Here is a 23,679-nt window from a genome sequence, read left to right on the forward strand (position 1 = left end):
TCGTAGAACAACAATGTCTTCGTAGCCAAATGCTGTGGTCACGCCCAGGAGGCACGTTCACATTTTGGTCGATACCCGTGGTACCGTGGGGCACCTTGCTATTACAGAATATACAGTAGAGATAGTACACCCTTTCCACCCTCAGCTATAATAGCTTGCATTCTTCTGGGAAGACTTTCCACAATATTTGGAAGAAAAATAGAGAGTGAGGCCATGGGAAATAGCCTGGAAAAACATGAACAGCTATTCTGTTTTGCAGTTACAGGAAGCCACTGAAATCCTCTCTGATCTATCTGATTGGAGATTTTAAATCTGACTAGGTAGAGTTCCCCCTGCTTTATGACACTGTATAACAATTAGAGATCAGTAATTCCTAATTACATGGCCCAGTACACTGATTGAAGTCTGGAGGTATTATTTTCACAAGAATCCAAGACTACAGAGAATTTTGAACCAAAATTTAGAGGGAGAATATGCCTGAAGCATTCACATTTTGAATATCAAGCTGGTATGATGCATGACATCATCTTATCACGTGCGCGCGGCCAACACATTTCACTAGACCTCATTTCAGGCGGCATTAAATGACCTCAGCATTGTGCTTTTTGTTGCACTATTCCCCACCACAAGGCAATTGGTAGGCATTGAATAACACGGCAATGGAAATGGTGATGTCTGAATCTTGCTTTCATGTCAGAACCAGACTTGTGGGGATGGAGACAAGTGGATAGAGAGATCATAAAGAATAGAGGATGAAAGGAGGCCAAATGACTCCCATGTGGCATCCTATACTGACCTTCTAAGCCTTGTTAAAACCTCCCTTCCTTCCACAGGCTACATCCTTCCTGGGGTCAGACTAAGGGCAAACTGACACCAAACTGCCCCACCTTGCCACTGACAAACAAAAGCACACAAAAACAAAGATCTTGCAAAATGGGCTCATGAGAAATGTAACAGAACATTTGGCGTGTATCCACTTTGTCTTTTGTAAGTAGCAAGAGTAAGTCGATTAAGGCTTTAAGCTTAGATATGAATCGACAAAAATCCCAAGAGTTGAAATAAGGACAGTGGTGTTAGAGTTACCGGTAGTAGGCGCAAGACATCTGTCTTTGCTTCTCCATTTATTAGCTAGCAAGATACATTTTGTATGATGGATAATGATCCAAACCTTAAGGAGGAACTACTTCCATTCTGGGTGAGGGGAGAATGGTTCCATCATGACTTGCACAGGAAAGATTATGCACAAAGTGTAAAAATTTGGTCGTGCCATAGTTATGTTTAGGTGTCCGTGTGTTATGTAGCAGGCCATGTTCTGCTTCGGAGTGAATCACATAAAACAGGCCTCTACCATTTGAATTCTGGGGCAGGGGGAAAAAATAATTATATGCTGAGAAACAGTAAAAAGATAAATTTCCTCTACCTGCCATTTTGTATGGCTTCACACAAACGTGTGCTTGAGTGGTCCTTGCTGCATGTGCCACCAAGAGAATGTTTCATGAAAATAGGCTTATGTAGATTTTAGTAATCCAGCCACCAAACAAACATCACAACTGTCTGAACCTCTTGCTTTCTTACTGGGTGAAGGAAAACTAAGATTTTTTTAGAAGACGCCTATGGAACTAAGGATTTAATGGCAAATAAACTTCAGTTTAAATGGTATACAACAGCAACTTAAATTACAAAACATGGCAAGGTGGGAACAAAACAGGAGACACCACGCTTACCACAGAGGCATAGGTCAAGCTTGGCACCATTGTTCCTGGCACCAACACAAATGTCTCTGTCAAACTCAACCTTTTTCCTACTTGAAACAAGCCTTTGTCCCCCAAGTAACAAACAACCAAAAACAAGAGCCGAGACATTTGTTCCATCCAGCGTTTGTGTGAACTGGCATTTGTGCCGTCCATTTACACCGTTGTTATGGGAAACGCTTTCAGTGCCAGACACTGTCGCACATTGATCATCAGCCAGCAGTACTTGCACCATCTGGAAGGTTGAGACTAACAGTGGTGCTGCTGGGTGGAGACACCTCCCCTTACACAATAAAATACAAAACTGCCATCTTAGTCCAATGTCAAGAGATTTCCTTTGAAGAGAGTGTGCTAGTCTTGTCATCTGGCAGCTAAATGGCTGATTCAAAGTGGAGGAATTTAGTAGGCAGGACAGTGTCCAAGAGTACAAAATACATTTGTTTGAACGACTTTAACAAGCGGTACAGAAAATGGATGGATGGATGGATGGATAGCATTATTCTGTTATGTGTTCATCCCAAATACTTACGATTCACTTATTTTCAGCTGGATGTGATTATCAGAGCAGGCTGAGACCATAAGAAATAAGGGTTTTCCAATGCCAAAAAAAAGTTTATTTTGGTAAACCATAAGTATAAAAAGTCACAGATGCTGGAGCCATATTGCAATAATCATTCAGTGATGAGGGAGAGATTGCTCTGGGATCATTTTCAACCAGCCTAATTTACACATCATAATAAAATGAAAAAGACTCATTTACATAATTTACACCAATATAGCTGCACCAATGTCCATTCAGTCTGAAATAAAAGCCTGCCTCATTGAAGAGAGCAACATTGAAATTGTTCATTCATAATTTCGTTATACCTGACGACCCAATTAGGCGTGTGTTTCTTGCTCACATCTCTGCACCTGTGTTCTTGATTAATCTATTTTTAATGAACTTTCTAAGTGGAACCATTTCCTTCCCCCCACTCCATATGTTAGATACGGGTTCAACACATACAACCAGACATGAACTTGGCTCCGGAGGTTCTCTCATTCCTGATGTTCGAGACCAATTAGGGTGCTGGAGCAGCTTTTGGGAGCTGCACTGTGGGCACACACAAATTAATTAATTGCATCTGTTTGCATTACGACTCATCTGCTGGGAAGAACCCGAAGAGGTATGTGCAGGAAGCAAATACATAGGCTGTGGCCTTAACTTCAGTGAAGGAAAATATTACTACAGTACCGTATTTTCTGCACTATAAGGCGCACCTAAAAGCCTTTAATTTTCTCAAAAGCCGACAGTGCGCCTTATAATCCAGTTTGCCTTATATGTGGATCAATATTGAGCCTTCAGGGCAGCTCCATCTAAATGGATGCATAATGTAACCGCAGTTTCTACTGTAGCGTCAATTCTATGCCCCTTATAATGCGGTACAACATATACATGAAAAAGTTTTAAAATAGGCCATATATTAAATGTTCTCCTTATAATGCGGTGTGCCTTATAGTGCGGAAAATACGTTAAGTTTAGTTCTCCAAACTATCTCCATTAACACATACACACAAAAACACCAGGCTTGTCCTGAGTAATAACACTTCAAAGAAACTAACTTTCGTATGATCCAAAACATTTTTTAAATACTATATTCTGGCGTTTCCAAAAACTGACCTATTTTCAAATATTTGCTCCAAAGCGGTTTTATCATGCAGATTAAAAGCCCTCTAATTTTCACTTAAAATCACCCTCTAAGAGAGAATTTTCAAACAATAACAAAAACATGTCCTGACAGAGTATAATAATTTAACTTAAAATCTGAAACTAATATTTAGATTTTACAACACTCTCTTGTTGCAGATTTCTAATTGGAACATTTTTACACAGATTGTACTGTTGTAGCACGAAATCCGAAGATGATCAGGTGGAAAGGTGGAAATCCAGGACAAATATGTCAAACAGACTTTGACAGCAACTATTATGTTGGGCTGTAGTCCAGAGTATGGCCAGTATTACTGTATCTGGTTTTCAATTTCTGAGGCTTTCCACAAAAGATGCTGGGCTATTGCAACTGGAAAGTTATTTGCTTGAAATTCATGTACAGTACAGAGAATCAGAACTGTACCCTTTTTGAAAAGGCAGCTGCTAAAGTGCAGTATCTAAACATAGACATAACTGACATTTATCCACCAAACAATATATATATATATATATATATATATATATATATATATAAAATCTGCCGGTGTGTGCGCTTTCACGAATCAGACAACTATATGTGACATTTTCACTGTTAGCATCTATTGTGATGTTAAAAAAAAAAAAAAAAGAAACCTGTATAGAGAATTTTTTTTTCAAGGTCACATATTTTGGCTATTTAGACCTCCACAGAGTGACTCTCTAACATAGACTAAGTATAAAAATGTAAATTTCCACTAACAAAACATTTGATTTTGTCATACAAGTGTCCAGAGTAAGGTCCTCTGAAAGCTACTTCTGTTTGACCTGTTTTTGTATCTGCTTTATCCATATTTGGCTAAGACCTGAGACTGCCTTTCCTCTGACTGGCTGCCTCCGTGTAAAAGACTCACGTGTTGGGAGCAGAAAGGGAAAGCGGAGCTCTTCGGTAGTGATGTAAACAAGTTTGAGAAATTCGTATGACCTGATTTCCGGCCTCTTGGAAGAAAAACGTCTAGAACTCATGTGTGGATGATTTTGATTCGTATTTGAGACGGTTACTGACAGAGACGATATTCCATCCAAAATACTTAAAAAACAAAAAAAAGGGAGGGGGGGGTTGATAAAATATGTCCCCTTTAACAAAACAGGGTGGTGATCTTCAGACCCGTAAGCTGGCATTGTGGAATTCCCTTCCAAACAGTTGTCATCATGCCTTAGTTCCAACTCCAAAGATGGAAAATTGCCCAACATTAAATTGTTCGGTATAAAAACCAGGAAAGATGCTGACTTTTACACCCAGTATAAAAAGGGACTAAACAGTCCCTGAACAGTGACTAAAAATAATGGCATCTCTTTGGAATTCTGTCGACTGATGTGATTTTATGACTCATAGCCTCCCTCCAGCACAGGTACAAGACGACACTGCTGAGCACCTCGAATGTTTCCATGCAGAAATGCTTTCTTTTTCTGGCTCTTTCATGATATTTTTATGCATGCATGACAACCTAACTCAAGGACTCATGAGCTTGTTGCCCTTCACATGGAGACACCCACGTCAAACTTAAAGCTTTGGTCTCACACACACGCACGCACGCACACACACACACACACACACACACACACACACACACACACTCACACGATAGTTGTGCCATTTGCTATATTTGAACGCAGGAGCTTCTACATTCCTACTTTGCATGCATGATTGTTTTAGTGGGTCAGAGGATGAGGCTGCACGAATGTGTGTCAGTGAAGGAAAAGGCGAGAGTAAGAGAGACAGGACGGTGAGAGGAGAGAAGGAGAAACAACAAATGGCTTCCTCTGCAAAGCACCTTGCTCACCAAGAAGCACTTTTCAATGACTATTCAGTTTCCAGCCTTAAAAATTTTGTCCCAAAATCATAACACAGGCTAGCTTGCTCCACTTGACCTCGGACATGCCCTGCAGCACAAAACAGCAATTTTTCCCCCCTTTTTTTCTTTATTTTATTTTTAAACCACAAGCTGCATCGTGTGCACCTTTAATGAGCACACATTGTCACCCTGTGTAAGTGTTAAAGCCACGAAAGAGAGAGTGCAAGGTGAACTGTTATCAAGAGCCAAAACAGAGTAGAGGGAGATAAGAGATTGGGGTGGAGTCCCACGGGTAGGATCGTGGCGACAGTGGATCCTCCAAAGTTGATCATTGTAAAACTGGTAAAATTTTGCACCAATATTTACAGCAAACATATGCATTAAATGCGTACATTTTGGACATGAAACTATGCTTGATGTTAGCTGTCACCTAAACTCACTAGTCCTCATTTCAGTCAGCATCAAAGCAGTTTTGATTCTTGCAACACTTTCTTGAAAGAACGAAAGTGGTAAGACACAAAACAGCGGTCACTACCAAGGAAGCATAAATTAAAACCAGACGTCGTTTAAAATTTAAATGACGAACAATTTAAAATAAAAATAGAGGCAACAACAGGCTGAACGGTATGCTTACGTTACATGACAACTGAGAACTTCCCTGGTATGTTAACATAACATTAAGAGTTATTACCATAACTATAGCATAAATAACATACGAATTACCAAAACCATCCGTGGCACTCCAAATGTCCGGTAACTAAAACCCAATGAAATCTTCATCCTCAGTGTCACTTCTAAACAAGTCCGCCAACTCCAGAGGTAGACGACGTGCCGCTTCCTCTTCTACGCTGCTTACGTCAGACTCATCGTCAGTGGCAGTGACAACTAGCCTATTCCAGCCTTTCTGAATCCCGACTGGATGGGTTTGGTGTCACGGAAGCCTATAGTTTGTCGAGCCATACAATGATTTCCCGGAAAGTTGCATGGTGGATTCACCCGGAAGCTGTGCTCTCCATGAGTCATCAGATATGCAGGCCTCGAGTGCCCTCTTATGCTTGTCTGTGTGAAAATAACAGATAAGCTACTCAAAAAATAGATGGATGAAAGAAATAATGTGTTCATAATTACACATACAAGTCGCTCTGGAGAATAAGTCGCACCCCTGGCCAAACTATGAAAAAAAATGTGATTTATCGTCTGGAAAATATGGTAGGTCGAATTAAGCAATACTTAGGACCCTACTTGTTTAAAGTGACACCATAATGGTTTTAATGTGGTAGCCGTCACCATTATTTTTGTTCAAATTCAAGCCAGTACAGCCCAGCATTTTGTGAACAAAAGATTTAGAACTTCTGTGACTGGTTTAATTTGTGTACATTTGTGCTACTGGAAATGTCAGCACTGAGCGAAGATGTCACATTTTACTTAAAATACTGCCATAAGTAAATGTTTCATCATGGCAGTAGTTTTGCATCCGGAAGTGATTCATTCCATATTTATTCCATTCAATGGTAAATCCCAACTGGAGTTCATCCAGCCTCATGGAGCAGATTGTGGGTAGCGAATGCTACCTTCAGGGTATCAACCGTAAACGGGGCCAAATTGATGGGATCTATGACCGCCTTTTTGAAGGCATTAAAAATCACACAGGACTTTTAAGTTAGAGCAGTTCCCCGAGATCAAACAGAGCGTGAGAGAGTGAGATGAGAGCAAAGGGAAAATGAGAAGAAGATGCCTGGGAACTCAAGCAAATGAAGGGCTGATAAGATAAAGTATGAAAATGTGAAAGAATCCTGGCAAAATTTGCTGGTGGGACAGTGGCTGGAGGCCGCTAAAAATAAATGGAGTGGCGTTCACACTCACAGATGCCGGACTCCATAAAATCGATGTCAGACGTTGAATGAATCAGCGGTAGTGGAGGAGATATGCCGGATCAAGTTGATATGTATCAGACACTGCTACAGATTAATGTTTGAGAAACACAATCTAGTAGAACTCTCGGATGATATCCCACACATTTATTTTGCAATCTTATTTGAGTGGACGCCTGAAGACATCAGCAGAGTGGGTCAGCTTCTGAGTAGAGTTTATGCCACAATGTTACTTGATATGTGAAACATTCACCCAGAGGTCGTACAATTTGGTACTGCACAAAGATATACTGGTATAATTGCACAAAGTACCGCATTTAGTCAATCAGAAGAACCAGCCTCAATAAGAAGTACATAAACCATAACCTGTATCCCAGAACAGCTTGTGTTTGATTAAACCTCCAACTCGAAAAGAATAATGAGGTGTGGTGATGAGGAACTTTAACTCATTGGCTCTCTTTCATGGTTTCACTTTGATAAAATTAATCTTGCCAGAAATAAAAGGAACAGCCATGAGGGCCAAAGAGAGATATTGGCTCCAAAAAGCAGAAATTATACGACAATGGATGCTAAACATGGCTGTCGAACTCCTCTGGGTCTTTTGCTGGCATTACATCCAGTCCGCCTCCTCCCTGCTGGGCCCAATTGGCTACCGCCTTTGGTAGCGTGAAGGTGGGTAGGTGGGTGGGGGTTTAATCCTCATCCATGTACACGTGCCATTATCATACATGCTTTTTAGACTGAAGCCCATCAAGGGTTGCAAGATGAAGTGTGTCAAGATATCCCCATGTTGCAAGAGTGGGGGGCTGTGCCTGTGGGTGAATTAACTGCATGGAGCAGAGAGATAAAGGGATGTCTAGTCCATATTTAGGAACACATTATTTACTGAAAAACTGAGCTAGATGAAGGAGGGGGAGTGGATTTGTGCAATGCCGCATTGTCTTGTTAGCAACACTTTCCCTCCAAATAAGATCAAATGCACACCAAGGGATTTACAATTGAATGAAAAGGAAGGCTGCACTCAGGTCAACAAGGAACTCATTACATTTTGTACTGGAGCAGTTTCAGCAGTTTCCACAATGGCTTTGATGTGTATCTGTACCATTTGAGCTACATTATGCTGCTTAAAGTTCACTTCAATGGGAAATTGTACTGCTAGGATGAGAACGCACCAAATGCAGCGGCGCCCGATGATATCGATTTAATTTATTCCTTTATCACACTTGCAATGCAAAACACTTCAATCTCAAATTATCTTTCCACAGTTAGATGAATGGAAACACATTTTGATCCCCCCAGAAAAAAATGTAACATGTCTTTAAATGAGACAAAAAACACTGCTTAAACTTATTCAAAAAAATAGTCGATCTACTCATTCTGATGTGCACACAATGGCCACACAGTTGGTAGCATAAGACAGACATACAGCTGTAATGTACTGGGCGCTCAGTTCCTCTCTCGTTCTTCGCAGATATATGCCTCTGAGTATTGCTATATGGTCTGTCTACATGTGTTGCAGCACTGTTTGTGTTCATCCAACCGTTGGTTAAAAAGTGACAATGCTGGCACATCGACGCTAATTGTTAGCCCAACTGGTTATGGTGTTTCCCATTGAATGTTAGCAATCAGGTAGCTGAGGCTTTGTGGTTGCTTTCAATACACTAATTCTCTCTCGTTTGTTTAGCTTGAGAGTAACCTTCAGTTGAGTGTGCCAACAGCTTGATGTGTCTTTTTTGAAGAATATTTATTAACCATATCTTCCAAAACTGTCACTTGTGAGGAGAGTTGAGGTACCTAAACCCCCAAAAATGTGTGTATCTCATGATTGTGCACAGAAGTCAAAGCAAAGGAAAACTAAATAAATAGTTGGATCAACGGCTCATATCTCCCAAAAATTGTTAATGAGCGATATCTCAAGGCACCACTATATGCTGCTTTAAAACAATGTTCTTTTATGTAAAGTGGAAGCTTGGCTGTGTTACACCACAAATGGGCGCTGCGCTCCCAGGATATCACCAAGGACCAGTAAGAGCAAAGCTGCTTTCCATATTTATATTTAGAATAATAGCAATCCAATAAGCTTATTTACATATCAAATATACATGAGCAATCCGACTTTCTCAACTGCCAGGCGTAAAAGATCAACGAAAAAAAGCTCGAAAAAAGGCCTTCTGGGTATTTTCAACCCAAATTATTTTGCAAACCTGATCCAAGTACAATGATTATGGGAATCTTTTTTTAATGCATGCCACCTTTATAATTAATCTTTAAAGGAGGATTGTACTTTATTTGGAAACTAGTGAACGATACTATTCAGAAACTAAAACACAGTATCGGCGAACATTTGTCAATTTCATACAACAGCCACTGAAATCACAATCTTATTAACATACAAAAGAGAGTGCAAGAAGAACTCTTCTCAGGCCGAACATAAAACCCAGAAAGAAAAATTGCTAAATGACTAACATAGCCCTTGAGATGAAATCAGTGTTATGTGCCTGAGTGTGTAATGAGGCTAATTTTCCCTTGGCAGAAGCGAGCTCCGACCTCCTGAGGACAAAACGTGCAGCGTGCATGTGTTCCTGCAGTTTAGCTGACCTAGTCTCTCAACATTAGCGTGGTTGGATGCTCCACAACACATGGAGCTGCAGAGAAGGGATTGGATGACATCATTGCATTTTGGTCGGGTCCAACTGGCGCTCTGATGTCACTCTGGCCTGGAGGCCAACACTGACACACAGGCTTACTCAAACAGACCTGCAATACATTAAGAAGCCAGAATAACAAATAAGGAGGAACTCCCCTTTTGTAGTAAAGTTGGAAAAGGAGAGTGTCTTTTTCTTCTTGCATTGTATAAATGAGAATGAAAGTTGGACAATTAAAGCAGTTACTTTACAGCAGTACCTGAACAGCCTATATTCATGCATCTAGTAGATTAAGCGTGTCATTATAAAACACCATATTACAGAAAAGGATATCGAAATATCGTAGCTCATCTCAAGGATGGTAAGATGGTATTCTTCATCATGGAACGAAAAAAAAAAGTCACCATCAACAAACATTACGAAGCAGGCACTTGCATAAAAATGTCCAAAACCCCTTAGACAACTTACTGTACTAACCTTGGCACCGTAACCTTTTCACCTGTCACCAAACCACTGAGCCTCTAAGCCAATTATATTGCTACAAAATAGAAGTAATTCCTGCCTACTCCAGTAAAGTTTACGCAGTCATTTACTTGAATCTCAACAGCAAAACTATTCTGCATTACCATGAACGTATATCAGGTTTTCTGCTCAAATCAACACATTTAAAATTTGGTACTTGAAAATGTTCTTACATTGCTCATGACGTAACTAAATGAGGAGAGGACAAACTTTATCAAATGTCTGAGATGCTTGGACTATAGCATCCAACCACGGTCAGTCACGTCCATGTCCAAGTACAGACCCACATGCTACAATGAGGCACTATGACTATCAAAATGTCTTTCAAAAGAAGTGTTCTTGTGTTTTGGTCTTGAATGAGGACCTGGGTCTCATTAATTGTTGAGGACAGTGTTCGAACGTGATGGGCAGCCAGGGTATCTTCCCATCTCTTTCTATGCCTTTACAAAAAGTTGGGCCAGCTGGCTCTGACTGTCCACCTCTGCTAGTTACTACGAGTAAAAGTTGGATTTAAGATGAAGATTGCTCGTTCATGACTTGCGCACATTGACAGGATTAAACCCTCATCCCCTCACTGGTGGTGCTTAATACTGTGTAGTAAACACTTTAGTTTCATCATCTAGCAATATCAACTGGGTTTGCCAATAAACCAGAACTCATCCTACTCACACCAATGTTGTGCATCTGTAACACCATCCATAACTTGCATTTTGATGTCGTAGGAGGGGTGACTAATTAGCTAACATAAAATTAGCCACAATAAAGGAGACAACTGAAGATTCCACATGAAAAGAATGAAGATGTAAGTGACGAATGAGTCATCAAAACAACAGCAGATTTAAATCCATCTGCTACAACAGTACCCATTTGTTGGGGATAATCCCCATTGTCCAAGTGCGGCAACCACACTCCAGTACATCCATGACTGCTTCTGTCATCTTTAATATTCTCAGGCAGTCACCCATAGTTGGAACTCAACTTTTCACAAGTTGCAGGTTTCTCGGAAAAAAAAAAAATCTTTTTCAAAATGATGTCATATTGATGCGTCATGCTGCTAACCCTCTTCCCTGAGTCACCGGCTACCACCAAGCAACCTCCACCCAGTGGACACATCATTACTACCCAACACGCACTTTTTTGATTACTGCTTAGCTCGGATTTGACATGAACGCGGCCCTACATAAAATTTCCTTTAGAATGTTTTTTTTTTTTAATCCTCTCAGGACGGTAAATGAAGCTCATCCCTGCTATGACATGTTAAACCCAGAGGAACACTGTGGAAAGTGGAAGAATGTTTACCATTGCAGAACTGCAGCAGCGACGAGGTGTCATACAAGCTGCTGTAGCTGGAAAAGCCGTCCTCCATTCTCAGACTCTGCTCCACTTCCTCCACGATCCACCGCCTCTTGTCTCAACCTCTTTTTCTCCTGTGACTCCCTTTGCTTAGTTTATCGTTTCACTTGGCGCTCCCTCCATTCACTCTGCACGGGTCAGGCTCCCTGGGTGAGTAACCATGGCAACCCATTCACTTGTGTGAACTCCAGTTCCCCCTTCTTCTTCTTCTTCTTCTTGTTTCTCCACCTTATGTCAAAGAATAATAATAAAAATAAAAAAATATTCCAAAGAAGGCTCTCACCCTGAAAACTGCCTGAACTAGACTGGCAGAACTTAAAGATGTTGTTCTTCCTCCACCTCCTCCTCTTCCACTCTGTTCCTTTCGTCTGTCCTCAACAGCTGTTGGCTCTCGCTGATCTCCAGCAGAAAAACAGCTTTAGGAGCGTTTGAGTGGGTAGAGGCGTTTGCTGCGTAGCTGCGTGCTTATGCGTGTGTTTAGATAATGCTAGGGAGAGCCCAGCCTTTCCCTCTGTCACACAGCACAGCCTCGTCAGAGCTCAGGGGGCGGGGCTTACGGGATGGCTCGTCCTCCTCTGCTTGGCGGTTCAAACCAAGTTAGCGCAAATGAGAGGAAGGGAAAGAGGGCAAAATTTGATTAGAAGAGGTTAATGGAAGCTACATGTAAGGATTTTAGAGGGAGGACGAGTGACACCCTGGAAAAGATGGCCTTTTGGAACCTTTTTTACGTTACTGTTGTTCGAAAAAGGCACTGACAAGGGACTCTTCACCTTCAGAAGGTCGTAACAAAGCCATAAAAGAAGCAAAATGTATTGTACTGAAAGCAACTATCTCCGTCCAGAAAATATTGCGCAGGTTATATAGGTCACAGCTGCCGATGAAGCCTTGATTTGCTCCGCAGTTCCAAATAACCAATGGCAATTGAAACAAGCCATATTTTACCAGACTTTCTTCTACCGAAAGGCCTGAAATCAGGTCATTCGACATTCTCGAGCTCATCTATGTCATTAGCCAAGCCTTCCTCCCACCTCTCAGCTCCCGAGCCAGCCCTGTCAACATAAATGTGTGCGCTCACAAGTGAGTGGTCTATACGGAGGGAACCAAATCGGGGAAAAGGGGGCGGTCTTAACCAGGTATGGCCAAAGCGAATACCAAACTGGGTCAAACAGAAGTAGCTGTAACAGGGGCCTTTTCTGGACACTTGTATGAGAATACCAACATGTTTTGTTTTTAAATTAAATTCCATGGAGGTCTGTAGAGGTCTAAATAGACCAAATATGGGACCTTTCATGCCTATATTGTAATCTACTGTACTTATTTAATTGATGACGTCAAGATGGCCTTAATGACAGAGCTTCGGAGGACTCCTGAAGAAACCTTGCAGCAGGGCAGGACACCATGCTGTAGAAATCTGTGAGTGTGTCAGACTCCAGAAAACTTTAACTTTGGAGATGAAATATATCTTTTGTGATGCCAGTCTTTGACATTTTTACCAACACATTTTAATATCAAGCTCTCATTAACTGGCTACAGCCGATCTTCACTTTTCCAATGCACTGATCTCATTGGCAGAGATCCATTATGTATCAGATTTCTATCCATTTGGAATAGGCCTGATTCCAAAAATAAATATTTTGTCTTGTTTTGCATTTTTCTCCATGAGCGACTTCAGAGAAAAGAAAACTAGATTGTGTGAACCCAGGAGCACACGATGAGGCAGACATGCTAACCACTAGCCACAAAGCTGCCAATATACTCTAAACTGTGGTATACAATGGTAAGATGATTTAATTTAATTAACACACAAACGACTACTAATAACTTAATATCAAAAACATTCATTAATGTTGTCTCACAGGCTCTGTACAGATGAGGGGTGACTTTAAAGACAATGTAAATCTACTGTAGGACTGGAGAAATCAGAACGTCTGAGGAGTTAGGCTTCTAATTGGTCAAACTGTGCTGAGGAAGGCTTCTGATTGGCTAAACCGTGCTGGCGAGCCAACGAATTGTGTTTCTATGTGGACAGCGAGTATGTGGAGCAGATGTAGATCTTTTCACCCCAGAGCTCGGGAAAATATAAAGATAAGATAGACCCATGCATGTATGAGCGACATAAGCGTAGCATCATCCACGCTGAAGGGATTGAGAGTCACACTAGGACCGCACAGCAAGCCGCTACGTCACATTGCACCAGCAGCCAAACAAACGTTCAAGCTCTACATTTCCGGGGTCGCCGCTCGGCCTTGACGAGATTACCATTCTGTTGTCTGTCTGTGTGTCTTATCAGCTGTGGCAGACGCCACTAACACTGAGGAATCCCTAAAACAAGGACAAGAGGTGGCAAGGATGAGTGAAAGCGAGAGTGAGGGAAAGAAGAAAGTGGGATAGAGGGGGAGGGGATCGCGGAAAAGGAATACAGAACGAGGACTGGGGGGGTGCAGGGTGTTGGGAGAAGGAGCAAATTAAAAAGTGAGCAGGGAGGGAGTTTTCTGAGGGGGGGAAAGGGTTTGAACTGAGTGCTTCTTATCATTTGTATGAGCACATAAAAGCGGAACCCTACATTATTTATAATTCAGGCTGGCTTGGAATATACAAAAATCTGTCTGTGGCCTATATTCTTCTCTATGATATACTGCGGGACGCTGCTGATACATCACATGAAAGAAGTGTATGAGTTATAATTACTGAACTAATCCAAGCTTTATTTACCCTTAACCTGGGAAGATCGTCTGATTTAATCAAACAGAAATCAGTCCCTCAACGACAAACATCACGGTCTAATCAATCACAAAGCAGCATTAATAAAGCCACATGTGACACTTTCAGCTATGTAAGATTGCACAAAAAATAAATGATTGTCCACATTTACTATCAGAGAAAGGCTGCAGGTTGAGAGAACGTCTGACTGGTCTTATCATAAAAATGCTTAAAATACAACCAGATTAGGATGGAAATTTCAGAATTCCTTCACCTCAATCAGCTAACCTAAGGTTCCAGGTTTGAAAGTATTCCACACCAGACTTCATATTTGGTTTAGGTCAACTATGTAGAAAATACTTATTCAAATAAATGTCCAAATAAATAGATTTATTAAATGGGATGGGAGACTCTCTCTCTCCCTCTCTCTCAACGTTCTGAATTCCTGTCGCCATAGAAGACATCTTCATAGAAGTAACTCAACTTCTCATAGATGTTGAAAGTAAACAAAATCCACAGTTTGTGAACTCCATTCAATTCAGAATTTGAAGACAATTCTTGGTTGAATATGCTATTGGTGGATTATAATCAGCAAAAAAAGAAGAAAAATCCCACATTTGTCACGAACCTCCGGTACGGGGGCGGACCCAAACGCAGGACTTCGAGGCAGAGTTATAATGTTCACTGTGGTTTATTACGGAACCTGGGTCATACACAGTGTAGCAGTCCGACAAGGCAGAGGTCCAGAAACGTAAGGCTAGGCGGGATCCAAAAGAAATGCAGCAAGGTCTGATGAATATGGGGCAAACTTACAACTCAACAGGACAGGATCAGACAAAAGGGCACAGAATCGCTGAGACTAGCTTCCGCGTAGAAGGGGAGAGTTTCACAGGAAGTGAATGCAACTCACAAACGCAAGGCAATGAACTGGCAAATGCCAGTGACAAAAACTCCAACTTAAATGCCTGTCTAATTACAGTCTCAGTGTGAAACAGCTGTGAGCGGTGACAGGTGTCACCGGCCAGAGCAGTAGCATGGCCACGCCCCTCTTGGCAGTGGTCAAGTCCTGCTCATGACCCATTATCTTCAAACAATCATAGGTGTACGTAATCAATTATCAATGCCCAACACACAGATGGCCAGAATTAGTTGACGCAATCAAAGAGCTCTTAGAGAATCTATGTTTTCGTGGACCCACATCTCATTTGAACTCACACACATATCCCGACTGGACCATGTACTTGTAGTTTGCAGCGGTGACTAACTGCAGTATGGCAATATTTTGTTGCCTCATACGGGAGTACAAGAATTTTAACATTTGCCAAAGGAGTCAGTATAACGGTAATTAAACTGTACCTGCAACAATAAACATTGTGAAATGAACACCCCGCCAAAGGTTTTCATTAATTTTTTAATCAAGAATAAGTAAGACCTTTGTATTTCATACCATTACATTATACAAGTGGTCCTAAAGCTGTTTAATCGGTAGGTTATTACACAATGTCATCCAGACGTGCAGCAGCAGACCTATTCAGATGTGCGGCAGAGGGGATTAAGAGGGGGAAACAAGGTATCCTTTGTGAGCAGTTGCATTTGGTTTTGAGAATTCAGGTTGAGTGTTACATTTGAGACGCTGCGTGAAGCACAACAGGATTAAACCTTGACCGTTTCAACATTCGTGCACAACAGACCAACGTAGCCTCTACAAAAATCAAGGAATAGGTTATTTCTGTGAAAAAAATGTGCTTGTTAGTCTCGAAACGTCAATAAGATGAAGTATTTGCCTTGATGTTCATGAATTAAATGCAATTGCTCTTCTTGACAGATCAAAATAAAACTGTAAAAATATGCAGTTGGGTTTTGTTGTGCAAGCCATGTAGGTGTTTTGTCTAAAGGGGCTAAGATTAGTGTAAATCTCTTTCGGGCGCACAATTGGGATCAGGATAAACATCTGATCTACTCCACCCGCCCCCACAACCACCACCAGTACCACCCCTGCTTGGCCCCCTACTCAAACTAACAACACAGTGGGTGGCAGGTGGTGGGACCGCGGCTGTTCTGGGACCACCTCTCGAAAGGTCTACCCTCCCAACTGTTTCCCCTCTGGCCATCTCTCTCGCTCTCACACAGGTACACACACTTTGAAATTGAACAGCGTGCATTATAACCACTTCTAATAACAAATAATGCAAGTGATTCACCCACGTGTAATGAACACATAAGAACAGGAGCTATTCATTTTTAATTATATTGAACACAAGATGCATTTGAGACCTTTGCTATAACGGCGCACTCTCTTTTGTTATCAAACATCTCTCTGCTTTCACCTGACTCATCGCAACCATTCCTGCCCTCCTCAACCTTGAATCGTGTCTACAGAAGAAAATAGTGAGTAAAAGCTGAGGAATCTCATCTCGCTAAATGCTGGTGTATAATCCAAATAAACTTGATTGAGATCAAATTGTAACTAAATTAAATTCACTTGTGGACTTTTGGCAGTCAGACATTCCACTGACTAAAACCAAGGAGCATGAGGATGATTTATAGGACTATTGTAGACGAGTCTAGTGTTCAGACTGAAAACCCCCACATCTGAAGCCATATTGAAATTTTTACATACGAGTATTCAACCAGTTACCCATTGATTAATGGAATACTTGGATTTCAATTTGTTTTGCATTGTCATTTCATGTATGTGTGGTGCAGGTATTCATTTGTCCACTTGGGGTCACCATCCTCACATTCCACCGTCGTATCTGCAACTTGAGAGTGTCTGGTTCCGAAAGGCGGGGCCTCGCACCTTTAAGTGATGGCTGTCAGCGAATGAGAGTGCAGAGCTGTCTGGCTGGTAACTATCTAATCTGTTAGTCTGCATGTTGTGATTCCGCTGGAACTACAGCCAACAGGACATCGTGATTGAATGTGGAGATTACGTTTTTGTTTTCTGACCATTAATTCATTTAAGTCGCAGGTGTCAAACTCAAGGCCCGGGGGCCAGATCCGGCCCGCCGCATGATTTTATGTGGCCCACAGAGGCAAATCATGTGTATCAACCGCCATGATTTTCTGTTCAAATCCGTACCAAAATCTCAAATTGTCATATCATAAATGATAACGTTGAGATATTACAAGCATTTTTGTGTTGTCAAACAACAATAGCTGGAAAAGCCCATTACTCTTGATTTCTGATTCGAAACCTAGTTCATAAATTTCATGTGTAAATATGATGTGGCAGTTAAAGATTTTTAGCATCTCACAGCCATAAAGGCCCTTTTGAGAGAAACCGTAGGTACAATGTGTCTATCCTTGGAAACGTCAAGGCAGAGAATTAGCTGAAACCTTTTTTTGTAATTGAATATCATAGTCATTCAATTAATTGTAGCGGCCCTAAATGCCAATAACATGGAATACGGAGGTTCACATCCTAATAATCCACTTTCAGAGGTAGTAGAAGAGCTGTATCAGAGGTTGGTATGTGAGGGTATCCCAGGACAGAGGTGAGATGCTTGACGCTTGTCCTGTCCTGTAGCTTGAGCTGAGGTGCGATGGGAGGTGTCATTAATCAATTAATAGAAATACTGTTACTGTTTAAGGTGAGGCCCTGTAGCTCAGTGGTTAGAGCACTGGTTTGGTAAACCAGGGGTTGTGGGTTTGTATCCCACTGGGGCCTCCACTCCCTGAGAAGGGTTGCGTCAGGCCATCCGGTGTAAAAGTTGTGCCAAACATATATGTGCGTTTATCTGAGATGATACGCTGGGTTCAGATGATATGCTGTGGTGACCCCATAAGGGACAATCCGAAAGAAACTTACTTTACTGTTTAAAGCAATTGGACTTTTCACACTGACCCTCAACGCTGTCTTATTTCTGGTTCACTGTCGTGTATAAAAAGGTACCAATATGGAGTTGGATGATGAAGTCACACTGCAAATTTGCCAGCTTCTGTAGTTCGGTGTACACAAGAGGTTTCTAAAATGCCCAAGTTTCACACCAAAGACTCATTTTGAAAGCAAATCTCACTGTGCAAGTCACAGACTGTTGTGGACAGGTATGGTTGTCCCAATTTACGGGTTTTTACAAGATGTGAGCCAAGTTATGAGGTTAGAACCTGAATTTTGGATCTAATGGGTGACGCAAACAAATAAAATGCGTGTGGATAGGAATGAGAATCAATTACTTATTGTGGTTTCAGCCAGGAAGGTATTGAGGGCCACAATCAAACTCGGCAGATTGTGCATTTATTTTCTTTCTAAAGAAAAAAAAAAACGTTAACATTGTTTAAATTCCAACGATGATCAGTCAGTCTACCAATAGTCTGGGATTAAACACGACCAAATCCAGAACGAAGGAGGGAACAAGGTCAATCCTCTGGATGATCCGTCCACCATCTGTGTGTTGTCCTCGTTATTGGGCAGGTTTACACCATTAATGACTCCAACCAATGTGATCCATAAAAATTGAACAAAGAGAAAATTGTTTGATCATATGCTAACGTTTGGTTTAGGGCAGGGTGATTTTTTTCAAGCTGCATCTATAGTTCAAAGCACATCCCAGCTGACGATCACTCCTTCCACTAACGGCACGTACACAGCGGACCTCGTTTGTAAGAGGCAAAGGGGTAGGAGACTCAATTAAAAGCAAAAATCTGATTTTTAATTTGAAAAAAAAAAGTCTGATTTTATTTTTCAGACCATACCATCCAGCCAGAAAGAAAGCAAGAGAACATGAAACCATGTGCCGGAATATGATAGTCAAAAAACACTCATTTAGTTACATCCTGATAACAGTCCCAACCTTTTTTGTGATACATACTGCAAGCGTCCATTTTTTCCTCACAATAAATTCTATCTCTAAAAACACCAAAATCTTAAATTCTCCATCACGTCTATGCAAAAAATTCTAGACTATACACACAGTATATTGCATCATGGAATGTACAAGACTGTTCTCTCAAGCAGTGACATTAATCACATCTGACTTGGCTGTTGAATCGTCCATGTTCACCCTCCCCCCTTATTTCCTGAACAACCTTCGCCCCCCCCCCTCCCCTCTGCAAAAGCCGAAACAGACTTGTCCTCATACAGCACTATTGCTTTCCATTCATTTTGTGGCGTATATATAGTCAGCCTTTGTTTGATTTCATGCAACCTCCTCTGTTTCTCCTCCTCTTGATCCTTTCAAAGTCAGCGCAAGTCAAGCCTTAAATCAATAAAGCCCAAAATAAACTACCGTGGAAACCATTCATCTCCTTCACTGCAGTGTACACACATTTCATTTACTTGGCAGGAGGAACACTTGTGGCGTCACCGAAGGTCCTTGGCTTGTGACACAAGAAGGCACGCTCAGTTACTGCTGGACTTCTACAATTTTCATCCATCCATTCATTTTCTTTACCGCTTATCCTCACAAGGGTCACGGGGAGTGCTGGAGCCTATCTCAGCTGTCAACGGCCAGGAGGCGGGGTACACAAACAGCCGCACTCACACTCACACCTAGGGGCAACTTAGAGTGTCCAATTAATATTGCCTGTTTTTGGGATGTGGGAGGAAACCAGAGTGCCTGAAGAAAACCCATGCAGGCACAGGGAGAACATGCAAACTTCACACAGGCAGGTCCGGGATTAAACCAGGAACCTCAGAACTCTGAGGCCAATGCTTTCCAGGTTTTCCACTGTGCAGCCTTATAATTTACATACTCTGTACCATTTAAATTTACTCCCGTTCAAGATATATTTAATTCCCTCCAATTCAAGTTATCTGCATGTGCCTTTCAAAACATCTTGAATGAAGTTTTAGTTTGGCGAAATCACATTGCAGATATGCATGACTGGAATTGTGACTCATCAAAAGGCTGTATTAGATATGTCAAACTTGAGGTACAGATATCTGTAATTCACAAGCAGATACCTGCAACCGAATTGTTGATATTTTTACTGAATAAACCCATACACAACCATAGGGGCAAAATTGATGGGTGAAATGACGCTGCAAAGATATCGACATTGATTCGACTAGTCATTTATTTTATGTATATCTAAAATGAAAGTAAGTATTCTACATTTTTTAAAAAACATTAGCCAGAAAGACAATATAAATACAATGTTAATTTTGGATCATAACTTTGCTTTGAAAGACCCTGTAAAGTGAAGAGTTTTGTTACAAATTGCATAACACATTTGAAGATCGCTAAAACCATGTGCAAAGACAAAACTATGTAGTACTTAATTGTGGATTTATAGCATTCAATTATTCACTCTTTCAGTTTTCCAGACTTTGTTTGTCCCCCCTCCCCCAATATGTAAGACTTTGAGCATCTTTGTTTCATCAGCGGTTATGTGGCGAAATTGGGAAGTGCAGTGAGGTTGCTACGTCTACAACTCGGTGACGTATTGTATCTTCCCTTCGGCCACATTAGAGTGCCTGGATGTTGTTTGTGAGCGCGTGCACACTCAGGGAAGGGGGAAAAGGGACGACATCAAGCGGTGAAACTGGGGGTATGTGTTGCCGTGGCGGCTTTAGAACGCCTTGCTATGGAGAGGTTTCCAATGACGTCACCATCCTTTGCCCAATCAGATAAATTAACGCTAGAAAAAAAAAACGTTCACGCTTCACCCATCACCTGTGTTCTCTGACCTCTATGACACACAAGATGGCGTAATTGGAAACCTATCCATAGGCTGTGGGTGTACACAGAGTGCGGAAAAAATACAAACAAATTTACTGTACGATGTAGGGTTTACCTCCCACAGGTCCAGTCTCTCTGGCTTTTGGGTAAAGGTTGCAAACATATTCCGCACAATTTATCTGAGATGAGTGGAGCAGCCTACAGCCACACAATAAACCATTTTGCGGGGAGAAGGGGAAAAGGAAGAAGCTGGAAGGGTGCAAAACTGTACAGTAAATCATGCAAAGAGCATCCAAGCTATTTTTGATAGCTTTGATAGCAATAGCCATTTCAATTTCAATAACTTTCGCTCAAATTTGGCGAGGTTGTGAAAAACACTCTTCTCTGTGGTATTTCAAATTCAGAAGACATAAACCACCTAAGAGGAACATGAAATGTTCAATCCGCCCGCTCGTCAAAACGCTTCACGTGTAACAACCTCGGGCAAAACCGACTTTTTTCCCCATCGAACTATATTTCCTTACCTTTTTTTGTATTCCAGTCACGTGCAGCCACTCTTTCTTGTCATTTTCAAGTATTTGTGACAGCTTTTAAACATCCACGCACTCCCACTCCAGAGTCCAATTCCCTTTTCGTGAAAGTCCCGCGCTTGAAGAAACCTTCCTCTCACAGCACGATCACAAATAAACCGGGCTCACACTGCCACCTGCAGGAAAACTGGTGAACTGCTGCTGAAACTCCAATTACAAAATAGGCAGCCTGCACTGTCTATGGCATCGTCTGTATAACTGTACTGTAGATATAATTAATATTGTTGTTGTCATTGTTGTGATTTTACAAAATCTTTTATATTCCACTTTATTTAGTTTTACTTTCCAAGCAATTTCAAGCTCAATTTGACAGCTTTACCATCATCTTACTGTTGTGATAAAGATTAATACAACAAGAGAGAGATAGAATATAGATTTCTAGTCAAAAGTACAGCTTGCCCATGACGCAATCACGTGGCCGCTCCAGGGCACGTGCCAGGGAAACTCTAAATGACGTAACATCCGGCGTAATCAATGCGAGATCATGCTTTTTATTTTATTCAGTTTTTAAAAAAATTGAAACTGGTTTCTGACCCTACTGTCTTTTCATGATACAAGGCTTCTATCTGGTGGTCAGTCAGGTGAATCGCACATTTTTTAAATGTAATTTCTTTGATTGATTTATTTATTTATTTCATCGATTCGACCCGTCTCTTTTCACGTGATGGGATGGTGTTATGTGAGATGACTTGCACTTTTTTATCTTTAATTTTTTCTCCATTTATTTTTCTGTTTCATTTTTCAGAAATACCTTCCCCGACAATGTCTGAAGGAATCAATGTATTGAATCACCTCTGCATGAAAGCTTAGTATCTGTATGGTAAAGCAATAATAATAATAATAATAATGACAATCAACTTACTGTATACAGTATGCATGTGAACCTTTTCTATATTTGACATTTTATTCGCACGGTATAGCATTTTCTTTTGTATGTTTTATATTCGTGGCGCTTATAATGGAAAACCAAAAGAAGGAAAATGGTCTTCATCCTGAAACCGTACCTCCTGAATTACAAGATCTTGCGAACAACATTTACAATCATACGATGGAACAAACTGAGCCCTTTCAAATACTGGCTGATGATGATGATGATGATGATGATTTGGATCATATACAGTATAATGTTTATAATGAAATGATTTTTTATCGATAGATGGATAGATAGATAGATAGATAGATAGATAGATAGATAGATAGATAGATAGATAGATAGATAGATAGATAGATAGATAGATATAGATAGATAGATAGATAGATAGATAGATAGATAGATAGATAGATAGATAGATAGATAGATAGATAGATAGATAGATAGATAGATTCCAAAAAGGGATGCTAAGAGTATGAAGTGGGGTAGAAAACGGACCATAAATGGACTTGGCTGAGAGAAACAATAAGCCAAAAGGGAAAGTTTATATTCCCTAATGATTGCTGCTGTTAATCTGTCAGCCAGGGCAGAAGGAGATTTAGCGCTCCATTTCAATTTGGCTGCTCTTTGCTGGGATTTAACCTTCAGTCGTGGTCAGCTGAGACCCACAAGCAGTCACCTGCGAGTGCAAGTCATCTTTTCTCACTTCTCTCACGAGCGGCTCGCCTCGGAGCAGCCAAGTCATACGAGTAAATCTCCCTCACGGTGTAGTGAGACTGACACCGTGTAATGAACATCTGTAGATAAACGGAAAGTTCATCTCCATTGCGGAAACGCCTCCCAAGTGTCCATATAAGGCCCCAAACCAAACCCGCCGAATCCTTTCTGTCCCAGAACAGAATGGGCCCAAGAGTGGAGCTCCTCCCTCCCTTTCCCCCTCTTCAAACACACATTCACAATAACTGAAAACACACTTGCAGAAGTCCAAAAAGATGAGTGAGCACGCCGAGTCACACTATTGCACGAAGACTGTGTGCTGACTTACCCAATGGAAGGCCCTCGCAGTCAGACATGGCTGCACACACCACCACTAGTCACTGTCGTCCCCTTTAACTTGGAATATCAACTACTGTATTCCACTGTGTCCACTCTCTCTCTCTCTCTCTCTCTCTTCTCTCTCTCTCTCTCTCCTCTCTCTCTCTCTCTCTCTCTCTCCTCTCTCTCTCTCTCTCTC

General features: G+C 41.2%; 1 protein-coding gene across 10 annotated transcripts in view; it reads right to left on the reverse strand.

The window, feature by feature from the left end:
- Nucleotides 1-23,585, reverse strand: part of eml1 (EMAP like 1) — a 52,260-nt gene extending 28,675 nt beyond the window's left edge. For 3 of the 10 annotated variants that reach the window (XM_061842839.1, XM_061842835.1, XM_061842848.1), the window contains exon 1: nt 11,608-12,143. In XM_061842839.1, the coding sequence (XP_061698823.1) occupies nt 11,608-11,674 (67 nt within the window). In that variant the 5' untranslated portion in view covers nt 11,675-12,143. Of the gene's footprint in view, nt 1-9,639; nt 9,899-11,607; nt 12,144-21,508; nt 21,650-23,490 lie in introns of those variants that run through there. The other 7 variants (XM_061842836.1, XM_061842845.1, XM_061842837.1 and 4 more) reach the window with 7 other exon arrangements.
- Between the last annotated feature and the right edge of the window lie 94 nt (nt 23,586-23,679).

Source organism: Syngnathoides biaculeatus, chromosome 15 (assembly GCF_019802595.1).
Source record: "Syngnathoides biaculeatus isolate LvHL_M chromosome 15, ASM1980259v1, whole genome shotgun sequence".
Taxonomy (NCBI): domain Eukaryota; kingdom Metazoa; phylum Chordata; class Actinopteri; order Syngnathiformes; family Syngnathidae; genus Syngnathoides; species Syngnathoides biaculeatus.